This window comes from Leuciscus leuciscus (assembly GCF_965113295.1).
Source record: "Leuciscus leuciscus genome assembly, chromosome: 5".
In the NCBI taxonomy this organism is placed as follows: Eukaryota; Metazoa; Chordata; class Actinopteri; order Cypriniformes; family Leuciscidae; genus Leuciscus; species Leuciscus leuciscus.
In genome coordinates this window covers 24,483,354-24,496,572 of record NC_138729.1, presented here as the reverse complement: position 1 = coordinate 24,496,572, position 13,219 = coordinate 24,483,354, and the positions used below count along the sequence as shown (strand labels likewise).

Here is a 13,219-nt window from a genome sequence, read left to right as displayed (position 1 = left end):
CTTCAGATTTTATTTAATATTTCCAAAATTATTCAAAAATAATGTTTTTTTTACTCAAAAAATGAGATCCCTACTGTCAAATAAATTAGGCCTACGATTAATTAGATGCAAATAGAAATATAAAACCAGTCCTAATTGAAAGAGAACAAGTTGGCAAAAAGATTGAATCCAATATTGGGTGAAAATATAGTATAATGAGAGATTTATAAGCTATTTTTTATAGTCCGGTGATTTTTGACCGGGAAGATCCCGGAGGTTTTAGGGTTCTGAACACCACACAAGGGTTAAAACAGTTACTGGCAAATGTGCAGGAGCTACATGACTTAATGATTTAAATATGTCAAGCCATTTCAAAAGCTTTTGTTTAAGGTAAAATATGCCCATTTGTGTTTCTTGAGAAAACACACCTTGGTCTGGTATCACTAATGGAAATCTAGACGTCAATGGCGAGATGCATTGTTTAATGTTGTCTGAGCTCATCAGATGGCATTGTCTGCTTTTTTTGAGCATGGAAAAATTATGTAACTCAAATAAAAATAAAACTGCAAAATGAGGAAATGTCATTTACGGAAATGTCTACATGTCTTGTAAATCTGTCATCAATCCAGCTGGAATGTACATGTTTAACATTCTTGTCTATCCGTCTGTGGACAAATTAGCTGAACCAATTACTTATGTAACAGCAAACTGTTACATAAGTATCATCTATCTATGTAGCTATGTAGTTAGCATTACATAACTACATAGAACATACAATTATATAATTCCACATTGTCCTGCAATTGTCATAGTCACATCATAATATCGTGAGCTTAGAATTATAAGGTTCTATCTCCACTTTTGGTCGAAATTGAGTTTCTGACATAATCTGATCCATTAGGTGTTTATTAATGCCTGTGTGGTGTTATTTTTGTAAAAAAAATATTTTGTTAGTAGTTATTAATAAAATAAAAAGGTTCCATCTCTCCATTGCCAGCTGGGATGTAAAAACTTTGATGCTCAATATCTCAGAACTACCCTAAACGGAGATAGAACCTTATAATTCTAAGCTCACGATATGTTAATGTCTGCCTGTTTCTAATCTATTTAATGTCTAATATGTTTATTTTCCAGCAAAATGTTTTCTGTTGCCTGCAATGCTGGAAATCAAATCATACAGGTCAAGTGTTCTAGATTGTTCTTGTTGTTTTTTACATAGTCTTCCATTTTTGATGTTTTAAAGTGGAGAGGTACAATTAAGCAACTTGGTTATGCCAAATTATCATAATTACTGAGGAAAAAGGAAAGCAATTTTAATTAATCTTGCTTTCGATCAAGGAAGTTTTTATCTTTTTTGTGGTACTTCCCTTTTGCTTTCGACAACTCACACCCTTTACAGTTACGGGAGGCAAGGATCCGCCCAATGTGGCATCCTTAACTGGACTATATAATAGGATGTTAAAACAGAGGACCAGAATGTGAAACAGATTACTACTGCTGTTTAGGTACTGAGACAGAAACCTCACACTTGAACAAGGTAAATACTCCATTTGTGTTTCTTTCTTTCATTAATTTAATGAAAACTTTCATTAACTTGCATTCACCATGTTTTTGCTCTTTATTCTGCATTTCGATGTCAGGTTATAGCAACACTGTAACTGAAAATTATACAGTAAATCTCATAGACATTATTAAGATTTGGATGCAATAATATTTTCAGAAGGATGGGAAAACAAGCCCACAACACAACCATTGTAAAAGACAATCCGACTGTGCAGTCTAAGGTTAGTAACGCATCTCATATATCTCAAAATATTTATTGTGTCCTTCTGTTTAAATAATATATAAATTTTTCTCACTAGGAGTTATCAGTCGATCGCGCAGTTCGATGTCCATTCGCTGTTCATTTGCGAAACTATACGGATGGCTCGACCCACCAAGATAAACTGCATCACAGAGCAGCTAAGGTATCTTCAAAATCAAAATAACTTCATGTTAACTACAGATTTGTGGTGTAGTAATGAAGGATTGATGATTTTTTTCCAACAATTTTCTTAAGCTTAACATGATAAGAATTATGTAGATGTTATGCAGAAGTTAAAAATCTAAATGTGAATGAGGTTTTAATTTTTTTTACGTTTAAATACGTTTTCTTTTATAGCTTGAACAATTACTTATTCTTATATCTTATTCCAGAATACGTCCTGCAATTCAAAAACTTGTGAGGGCTCCATAATGAATCCCAAATCTCTGATACGCGGTCATTCCAAAATCACACCTTCCTCAGATGACATCCTCACACAGGCAGTGGATTTCATCAACCAGTACTACACATCATTCAAAATGTAGGAGCAATGTATTCTCTAATAACACGTTTATTTAACTTTTAATTTAAGCATTACAGACAAGTATTCTAATACATTTATGAATAATATTATAGGCCAGCCTTAAAATTCAACACTCAATTTATACCATAAGTAGGGTGACACTCTCTCCATGCAACCAGCCTAAAATTGCTAAACACTCCTGATAGGCTAATGTAATCATGTATGTGTATTGAGATGTGATTGGTTGGACAGGTGGAGATCCTGTCAACTGTCTTACTTTCATTTTTACGGTGTGAGATTTCAGGAACCTGACAAAGTCAAATACTTTTTTTTTTTTTTTATTAGGTTACTGAAAAGTACAAAAATAAATATTTCTTTCATCTTGACAAACAGGACAAATGGAAATGTAACAGTTGGTTTTCTTTACAAGGTGAATAACTCATTCTTACCTTTTGTGCAGCCCCAATCCAACTGAGCACCAGGCTCGGATTGAAACGGTCACACTGGAGATCACCCTGACCGGGTCCTACTCACTCACTACAGATGAACTCGCTTTTGGGGCCAAACAGGCGTGGAGAAATGCACCGAGGTGCATTGGCAGGATCCAGTGGACTAATTTACAGGTTTGAGGTTTTTTTTTTACATAGAGCACAGCTAGCACTTCCAAAGCCATGTTGTGCATTTATACTAATATAGCCTACATCTCTTCTGCAGCTTTTCGATGCACGTGAGTGCAAGACCGCGGAGGACATGTTTCATGCCTTGTGTACTCATCTTAAGCATGCCACCAATGGAGGAAACTTGAGGTGAGTTTAATGTATTTATTGCAATAGTCATTATCATCAGATTTACCAAGGCATAAATATTGCAATGCAAGTAATTACAGGACCAAAGAAAAGAAAATAACATAAAACATTTTTGCAAACCAATTTTTTATGTTTTTAGAATATTGCATTGAGGTTTTTGATCCAACATCAGACAGTATTTTTTTTTATGTCTAAAGAAAAGGAAAAAAATAAATAATATAGGATCAGTTCTGGGTAGTAACTGATTGCATGTAATCTGGATTAATTACGACTATATTTTATTACACCAGTTAACGTAATTTTAAAAGGCTAGATAATGTGAAAACACTTTTGACAGTGTGTGAAGAAACTGGATTTTGATTTATACTCTGACTTTGATTAACTGAGGAACTCCTCTTATCCTTTGGTTTTGGCAGGTCTGTCATCACTGTGTTTCCTCAAAGAACGGATGGAGATCACGATTTCCGTGTTTGGAACGGTCAGCTTATAAAGTATGCAGGATATCAGATGGAAGATGGCAGTGTGATCGGGGACCCAGCAGGTGTGGAGTTTACACAGGTAATTCAAATAGAAGCTTTGAGGAGGACAAATATATGTCCTCTGCTTTATATGATCTCTTACCTTTTTTTAAAATGGCATTTGCCAACCATTTGCCTCTGTTAAGAAATAATCACATGATAACTGCTGGATATTGTGCACTCTTTATAGGTGTGTATGCAGCTTGGATGGAAACCAAAGTATGGTCACTTTGATGTGCTGCCACTAGTCCTGCAGGCGAATGGAGAGGATCCTGAACTTTTTGATATTCCTTCAGAACTGATTCTGGAGGTCCCAATAGAGCACCCAGAGTAAGTCATTGGGGTCATTTCAGAGAAAAGGGGGAGACATTTGATTTCTGAATTATAGTTTGAGAAAAGTTTACAGGTTATTCTCTGATTAAATGGTGTTGTGCTTGCTTTTGTCCAGGTATGAATGGTTCAAGGATCTAAACCTCAAGTGGTATGCAATTCCTGCAGTAGCCAACATGCTAATGGAAATCGGTGGTCTGGAATTCACAGCATGTCCTTTCAACGGCTGGTACATGGGCACAGAGATTGGAGTGAGGGACTTCTGTGACAGCCAGCGCTACAACGTTTTGGAGGTAGTTTGTCCTCACTATCTCATGGTGGTAGCTAAGCACATCTTGATCATTTTGATATTTAAGTTTGGCTTTTACTGCTTTATGTCCTGTAGCGCGTTGGACAGCTAATGGGTTTAGAGACACGCAAGCTGTCTTCACTGTGGAAAGACCTGGCACTCGTGGCTATTAATGTTGCAGTAATTCATAGTTACCAGGTAAAGTGTCCTTCTACTTTAGTGTTGAAATACTGATATGCAAATTGATTTAAGATCAGCTCACTGTTATTGTATCTGAAATGATACATATTAAAAACAGAGTTAGGAAAGAAGATAAAGCCATTTAGATATTTATTGAACTTTACATTGCTATATTGCTGTGCAGAAAAATAAGGTCACCATCACGGACCACCATACAGCAAGCGAGTCCTTCATGCAGCACATGGAGACAGAAGTTCGTGTGCGTGGAGGCTGTCCAGCTGATTGGGTGTGGCTGGTCCCACCCATGTCTGGCTCTATCACCCCTGTGTACCATCAGGAGATGCTCAACTACATCCTTTCTCCCTTTTTCTATTATCAGGTATCAAACTTTCTGATTAAAAATCATATTTTATCATATTTTTAGAAGGGGTGGAACATTTTAGACCCCCCTAGAGATGTGATGTATTAACGAGCACAACTGTTTTCAACATTGATAAAAATAAGAAATGTTTCTTGAGCACCAAATCAGCATATTAGAATGATTTCTGAAGGATCATGTGACACTGAAGACATTAGACAATCTTACCAATCCCTAACTTTTGAACAGCAGTGTTAATAACTAAAAACTAGCAGTGTGTAAATGTGCTGTTTTTGTGTTTTTTGAAGGCTGATGCATGGCTAACACACAAGTGGAAAGATGAGAAGAAAGGACTTCGGAGATGTAAGGTCAGCTTCAAAGGACTGATAAGGTACTAACAGACCAGCAGCTTCCCCAAACAAAACAACACTGTACTTCATTAATGCCAACAACCAACGCCATTTACATCAAAATATTTGTGTTCTTTCTTCTTAGAGCAGTGTTTTTTTCTCAAATGCTCATCAATACAGTCATGGCCAAAAGAGTGCGCTGCACTGTTCTCTATGCCACTGAAACAGGGAAGTCACTGACCTTTGCCAAAAAACTGAAAAACATGCTCAACCGTGCCTTCGACACCAGGGTAAGAAATGCTGTCTTTGTAAAATGATTTCAAATGTTGTATTATTATCAGTGCAGTATATGAACAAACAACAAAAATGTGATCCAAAACTAATATTCACTCTTGTTTTCTAATACAGCTGGTTTGCATGGAGGACTATGATTTCTGTGAGCTTGAGACAGAGAGCCTTCTGATGGTGGTCACCAGTACTTTTGGCAATGGGGAAAGTCCGGGAAATGGAGTGGTATGGGCATAATTTTGTGAATAAATGTATTAAAATTATAATATATAGAAATATATCATATAAATACTGTATACCATTCAAATGTTTGGGGTCATTAAGATTTTTTTATGTTTCTGAAAGAAGTCTCTTATGGCAGCATTTATTAGATTTAAATTTTTTTGTGTGAAATATTATCAAATTAACTGTTTTCTATTTGTATATATACAGTATATATATATATATATATATATATATATATATATATTAAAATGTGATATTCAGCAGCTATTACTCTAGAAATCATTATAATATGTTGATTTGCAGCTGAACAAACATTTTTTATTATTATCAATATTTTTTGTGGAAACTGTGATACATTATTTGATCTGATATTTGATTCAAAAGAACTGCATTTATTTGACTTAGAAATCTTTTGTAACGTTACTTCTTCAGTCACTTTTAATCAATTTAAAGCCTCCTGAATCAAAGTTTTTTTTTTTACATGAATTGTCCACATGAATTCAAAATTTGATTTTGAAATTAATAATTTTCTTTCCCTCAGAGCTTCAGGAAGCAGCTTTTCAGCTTGCAAAACCTGAAAAACAGTGTCAGGTTTGTAGCCTAGCAATGCTAAGATTTTCACTTTTATCACCTGTCAATATGCTCTTGTAAACAGGAGCCCTGATATCCTCTTCTCAATACAGGTACAGTGTGTTTGGCCTTGGCTCACGTGTGTACCCACAATTCTGTGCTTTTGCCCATGCTGTGGATGACAAGCTTGCTGAGCTGGGGGCGAAGCGTCTGACTGCCACAGGGGAGGGAGATGAACTTAATGGGCAGGACGAGGCCTTCTCTGCCTGGGCTTGCACTGCTTTTAAGGTTGGTGAGGTTTCTATTATTCCCTCTGTGCTTGGATGATTCAATGATTCAAAAAAAATCTTATACTACTAATACAGCAATGAACAACAAATTAATGGCATTTCTCTTTTTTTTAAGGATGCGTGTGAGGAGTTTAACATTAAAAAACAGCTGAAGGGTGTTGAGCAACAGTTGGACTGCTGGGACCCACAGAGATACAGAGTTCAGCATGACAGTTGTGTCCTGGACCAAATTACAGGTAAACCGCTACCTCTACTTATCAAAACACTGACAAAAAAAAAGTTTATTTCCATAATACAGTTATGTAATATAAGTAAATTTTTCCAATTATACAGTATTTACACATATGAATCTTCTGTTTTTACAGCACTGTCTGCTCTTCACTCTAAAACTGTGTTTCCTATGATGCTGAAAAGAAGGCAGAAACTGCAGAGCGCTCAGTCAAGGTTTGAATCCCCAATTTCATTACTCCCAGCTAACAAAAAGTATGTTCTAAGAACATTTTTGCAATTATTATGGGAATGTTACTTTTGAATATTTCCTGAACATTCTAAAACTAGGAACATTTAAAAAACTGTAAGACGAACATCCAACTAAAATGTTTTAGAAAAATGTTCAATGAGAAATGTATAAATTATTTTTTATGTTAATGTTTTGAGAACATTATTAAAGACCAGACATTTTCGAATACACATTATCTTAAAGTTACTGGAAGAACATTTGTTTATAACTTTGAGAGAACCTTGCCAGAATGTTAGCTAAAGTTCTGAGAACATTCTCTGTCCACTGAACTTTTACACATTTGACAGTGCTGTTTTTCAACTTGTATATTCTATTTTCAGTCGTTCTACTATCCTGGTTGAGCTGAAGACGGATGGAAACACAGAGGTATTGGACTTTGCCCCTGGAGATCATGTGGGGATTTTTCCAGAGAATTCTGCAGAGTTGGTGGATGGTATTGTGAAGCATCTCCCAGATGCCCCTCCTATTAACCAGAGCCTTCACCTGGAGTCCCTCTCTGACTCTAGCCCTGGTAACAATCACTAATGGCTGGAATAATAAACTATATGCAAGTAAATTTGAGAAGAGTCCCAAAATCCAAGCTTATTTTTATGACTCTTTCCTGTGTTGTCTTTCAGTGGAAATGAGATGGCAGAAAGATGAGTGTATCCCTGCTTGCACTCTAGTCCAGGCTCTTACATACTTCCTTGATGTCACAACTCCACCTTCACAAAGCCTCCTGCGCAAACTCTCTACAGTGGCTGGTCAGGAAGAGGATCGCAAACGACTTGAGGCACTTGCATCGGTAATTGCGTTACATTCTTTCTTTATAAGAATTTAAATGGGACAATTGTTTGATTTTATTCTAAATTACACATATTACCAATAGATGCATTTACAGCATTCTACCATTTCTCCATAGGATTTCCAGGAATATTCTGCATGGAAAGATTTCTACAGGCCCACCTTCTTGGAGGTGCTTGTAGAATTTCCTTCTCTAAAAGTCCCTACCGCCTTCCTTCTCAGCCAGCTTCCTCTGCTCAAGCCCCGCCTGTACTCTGTCAGCTCCTCATTGGACCGTCATCCAAACGAGCTGCACCTCACAGTGTCTGTGGTGGAGTACCACACCCAGGGTATGATACTAAACATGTAGAAAACATACAAAACAAAGACATTGGATAATTCTTTTAGAATCAAACACCACGTGAGATGTAAGGATAACGTTGTGTTCTGTTGTATCGTAGATGGAGAAGGCCCAATGCATTATGGCACCTGCAGCACATGGCTTAACACTATCAAACGAGGATACACAGTTCCCTGCTTCGTTCACCGGTACTGGTGATAGATAGTTAAATGCTGAATATGAATATCTCATTTAAATACTTATAAAGGCATTTTAACATTCTGTTTTCCATATCTTAATAACATAGAAAACTTGACTTGTTTACTGCTCATTATTTCAGCTCAGGTGGGTTCCACCTCCCAGAAGACCCCATCACTCCCATTATTCTGATAGGGGCTGGCAGTGGTATTGCTCCTTTCCGCAGCTTCTGGCAACAGCGCATTCACGACATGAAAAAGACAGGTAATACATGTGAGCTCTGAATTTAAGGTCATGAAGTTTAGACACAAAAGCATTTTATGACTCTTGCCTTGAGACAAACCAGTTATCACAATATCCAGCATTTTATTTGACCAGTAATGCACTACTTTTCAAAGGTTTGGGGTCAGTAAGTAAAAAAAAAAAAAAAAGAAGATTATACAGTATCATAAGTGAGTTTAGTTTGATTTGTTGAAATTTTTTTTTCACATTTATAAATATCACGTTCCCACAAACCTAACAAGCATCATAACTGTTCTCAAAATTGATAATAATAAATGTTTCTTGAGCAGCAAATCAGCATATTAGAATGATTTCTGAAGGATCATGTGACACTAAATTGTAATATACAATATTACTGTTTTTACTGTATTTTTGATTGAGCATTAGATTTCTTACTGACCCCAAACTTTTAAACCGTACTGTTGTGTAGTTCAAATATTTATATTTAACTCTATTTAGGTTCAAATAAAACTGTCTTTAGTTATTTGTATTTTAAATCCTCAAAGTTTTAATCCTAAATGAATTTACTTTTTTAACTGACACATTTTTAGGTCTGCAAATGACTCCTATGACACTGCTATTTGGATGTCGTGATTCACAAACAGACCATCTGTATAAAGTAGAAACTCTGAAGTTGAGACTTGATGGAATTCTGGGCAAGATCAATACAGCTTATTCTCGCCAACCTGGTAAACCAAAGGTACATCTCTAAAGTTCTGTTCATGCTGTACTATACTCAAAATAATTATATATTTACTTTCTGTGACAAAATTCAGTAAGGTTCTCTCAGTCTGTTCTCGCTGTTCATCAGATGCGCTTACACTGGTATCAGTTTGTGTCTTCTGTCTGTAACCAAGCTTGTGTTGTTTGGAACAGATGTATGTGCAGGATGTCTTGAAGGAGCAGCTCTCTGAGAAGGCCTTGGAGGTTCTACACAAGAATGCAGGTCATCTGTATGTCTGTGGTGGCATGAACATGGCCCGTGATGTTGCTAGCACTTTGCAAGATATCTTGGCGAATAAAACAGGCATGACCATCACAGAAGCTGGAGAATTTCTAGAGAGGTTGAAGGTGTGATTCACTCTTTCAATCCTCATGTCATTGTATGAACTGCTTTGTGACCAGTGAACTCACACCATCATGATATTTTTGTTGGCAGGTGGAGAAGAGATACCATGAAGACATTTTTGGAGCCTAATAACAGAAATCTGCTGCATCATATAAAGTTAATTCACAGTTTTACCACAAGCTGGGAGACTGGGAACCAAATTTAACTAATGCAATTCTAATGTTTTTCCACTATTTATGTTCTTTAAACTGATGTAAATATAGTTTTTTTCTTTTATTTACATCAAACAGGATTGATTACTCATGTATCCTTATAGTAGGGGGGATGTGATGTGATTTAAAATGCTCTATTTTAAGAGGAAATTGTATGGCTTTAGTTTATTGAGCCATTTCTTTTGTTTATATTCAATTGTTTCTGAACGATACTTCAGATTTTTTTCTAATGTCTTCTATGTGCTGTTAGCCTGACTTCGTCATACTCAGATTCTAGTCAGAATATGAGTCTGAAACTGCTCCATTGGGCTGTGAGTGTGATTATGGGGCGTGTTTCAACCGGTTTCAACCAAACCAGGAAAGAAAATGCCTCTGCACTCAATTGGATAGACCTACAACCAATCAGAGCAACGGAGTAAGTGGCTCAACTGCACGCACGCTGGAAGAAGTAGAAGAAGATTAGTTTAATAATAGTATTTCCCCCTTGTGCTCCTTTTGTCATCAGGTTAATGAGACAATTGTTCATCATTTATTTTGGGAATGTATATATTGCAAAATCGTTTGGGTTGACTTTTCAAATTTTGTTAAAAGGTATCTATCTTTAAACTTCTGTATAAGCCAAAAAAGATTGTTTTTTGGTGAGTCTCTGAAATTAGACCCTTATCATTTTAAATTTATTCTTAACTTACTACTTTTTCTTGCCAAATTTTATATTCACAAGTGTAAATTTTCAAAGAAAACTCCTTCTTTTTTCATTTTTAAGAAAGATTTTGATATATATTTAAATTCTTTGAGGAACTCTAAAAACTCTGCTGCATGTAAGACTCTGCAATGGTGTCAATCATTTAAGCTAGTTTAATATTCTTTATGTTTATGTAATGTAACCCTCTGTATTGTTAATTGTTTATCATTGTCTTGTTTTGTATTTGTTATTATTGCATAATAAAAAAAAAAGAAGATTAGTGTAAACGATCTTTGCCAGTGTTGTAAAAAGAATTTAAGGATACACGAAGTACTTACCAACACGATCATCATTTTTGAATAAATAGTAAAGGTGAATGCATACGAACAAGTTCTCCGTTTAGGATTAGAACTCGACAATACAGCAAACAAATCTTATCGCAACCATAGACCGCAACCATAGATCGCAACCCAAGCGCTCTGTTGATCATCTGTCCATCATCGTATAAAGCCCGCCCTGACAATTTGATTTGTCCGAACCTTTTTTTACAGTCTACGGTCCGAACAGCTCTGGTTCGAGCATAGTTGCTCCACGGATCAAGTCCAGACCGAACTTCCCGACCTCAAATGTTGTGGGCGGGGCTAAATTCGGCTGGCATCCAGGCCAGAGCCATAGAGAGAGAGAGTTGCGACACTCCCATAGACCTCCGTTGTAAATAATGGCGGCGCTTTTAACCGCCTACTTCCGGGATATGAAGATCGGAATAGTTCCAAACACTGTCATGTGGGCGTTGGACACCATTCACTTACATTGCTGCGCGTCGAGTTGTTCCAGAGTTAAGTTGCCGAAATATCGACCTCTTTTGAATTGTCAACTGTCTATATTGTATCAGAGGTCCTTTGCGATGCTTATACTGGTCTTCATTTGTACATGCACAGCGTAATTATTTATATTTTATGTTGGTTGTTTCAACCAATTTTCAAGCACTGCCTGCTAGCTAACGTTAGCTAGCGCGACTTCGTCAGCTAAGAGTTCGGTAATGAATCGCTACCACCTTTATAGCAACTTTTATTTAATTTAATTTTTTGGGATATACTAACTTTTCATTATGTTATTATTGTCTTGAGTGAAGCGGCTTGTGAGAACAATGCTGGACCTTTAGGATTGTTATGGCCATCACCAGTCCTGTCTGTTTCATGGATCACCTGCCCCTGGTTTTTGTTTTTCTTGTTCATACACACAAGCACACATTTTTGTTGTCTGTCATTGTTTAATAAAAAATATTTTATTTGAAAACCTTCATTTGTATCAGCCATGCTTAAATTCGTTTTTAATCTGTTATAGTTTTGATAATGTGTATGGCCTTAATCTTAAAATAATATTCTTAGTCTTAACATGATCATGTTTCACGTTGTGGTCCTGGGGGTGGCCACTTTCATCAGAAGAAGTGAGCTAGCTTCTAAGCGAATTCTGAACGGACCGCCACGGCAGACCTCTTTGCGTGATCACGAAGGTAGGCTAATGGCTGAATCAAAATTTATAAGCAAAATCACGGGAATCAATAGCCTAATAAAGCAAAATCACGGGAATCAATAGCCTAATACAGCCCAGTTGTGCTAAAATAAATATCATGAGACGTCCATCATCAGATGAATGATATGGAAAAGTTAAGTTAGAGCCGCTAAAGCCAGTGCTACTACCCATGCGAACATGAACACTAAGCTTTTCCCTCCAAAAATATAGCTTAAAACTTATCTCCAAATGCAAAACTGACATTAACATAATGCAATAACAGCTGAAAAAGTACTTGGGTGTGTGTTTTATTTTATATTTACCGTTCAATAATGCAATCGCTGCTGTCTGTCCCATAGAAGAACATGACAGCCAGCGTACGTTTTGGAACTATTGGGGCTTACATGAACCACGTGACAGCCATAGCGGCGACATCAAAGAGTGTCGCAACTCTCTCTCTCTATGGCTCTGATCCAGGCTAATGTGCTGTATGACTTCTTCTTCAGTCAACAGCCTTTAATAATTTATAGGCTACTCTTTTTGTATTAATAATCTTTTCTAAATAATTTATGGGGAAATAGAATGTTTCTTCATTCCTGAAAAAATGTAGCCTGACGTCGTCATACTCAGATTCTAGTCAGAATATGAATCTGAAACTGCTCCATTGGGCTGTGATTATGGGGCGTGTTTCAACCGAACCAGGAAAGAAAATAGGCTTGTTTGAGATGAGCAAACTCTGCACAGAATCGATCGCCGGTGATCAGCCCGAGATGATGTATGCCGGTTAGAAATGTGTCCGAGTGCGGTCCGCCTTGCTCTGATGTCATGCAGACGTATGTCAAAAACTCTCGCGAGCGCAAGGCGGACGTGTCGGATTCTGCAGTCGAGCGCAGTTGCTCTCCACCGACTGCGCTGATCAAAAGCATGATGGGAAACGACTTGCTTGACGACACAGCTTAATGCTCATTGGTTTAAACAACCGTGATGTAGGCTATTGTTCTCTTTTAAAATGTTTGATTTTAAAACTCCGATATCATGTTTTATGTGTATACGTTATATGTGAATATTCCTAAACTATCTGACAGTGTGATCTCTATGGGTTATGCAATGTAATTTTTATTAAAAAAATAAT

At 36.8% G+C, this 13,219-nt stretch overlaps 1 protein-coding gene across 2 annotated transcripts; it reads left to right on the top strand.

Moving 5' to 3' along the window:
* The first annotated feature begins 1,436 nt into the window (after positions 1 to 1,436).
* LOC309498557 (nitric oxide synthase, inducible-like) lies at positions 1,437 to 10,839 on the top strand. Of its 2 annotated transcripts, none has more exons than XM_082169325.1 (26): positions 1,437 to 1,516; positions 1,700 to 1,763; positions 1,842 to 1,946; positions 2,176 to 2,324; positions 2,767 to 2,929; positions 3,021 to 3,112; positions 3,529 to 3,670; positions 3,821 to 3,960; positions 4,079 to 4,253; positions 4,346 to 4,447; positions 4,614 to 4,808; positions 5,096 to 5,178; positions 5,283 to 5,427; positions 5,546 to 5,650; positions 6,192 to 6,241; positions 6,334 to 6,508; positions 6,626 to 6,746; positions 6,876 to 6,954; positions 7,351 to 7,541; positions 7,648 to 7,814; positions 7,932 to 8,142; positions 8,254 to 8,341; positions 8,473 to 8,594; positions 9,164 to 9,312; positions 9,489 to 9,683; positions 9,772 to 10,839. In XM_082169325.1, the coding sequence occupies exons 2-26, from the start codon at positions 1,704 to 1,706 to the stop codon at positions 9,808 to 9,810; spliced, it is 3,243 nt and encodes a 1,080-aa protein (XP_082025451.1). In that variant the 5' UTR covers positions 1,437 to 1,516; positions 1,700 to 1,703; the 3' UTR covers positions 9,811 to 10,839. The 2 variants fall into 2 exon arrangements, with proteins under 2 accessions (XP_082025451.1, XP_082025452.1); XM_082169326.1 differs by having other exon boundaries at positions 1,489 to 1,516; positions 1,703 to 1,763.
* Positions 10,840 to 13,219: the final 2,380 nt, after the last annotated feature.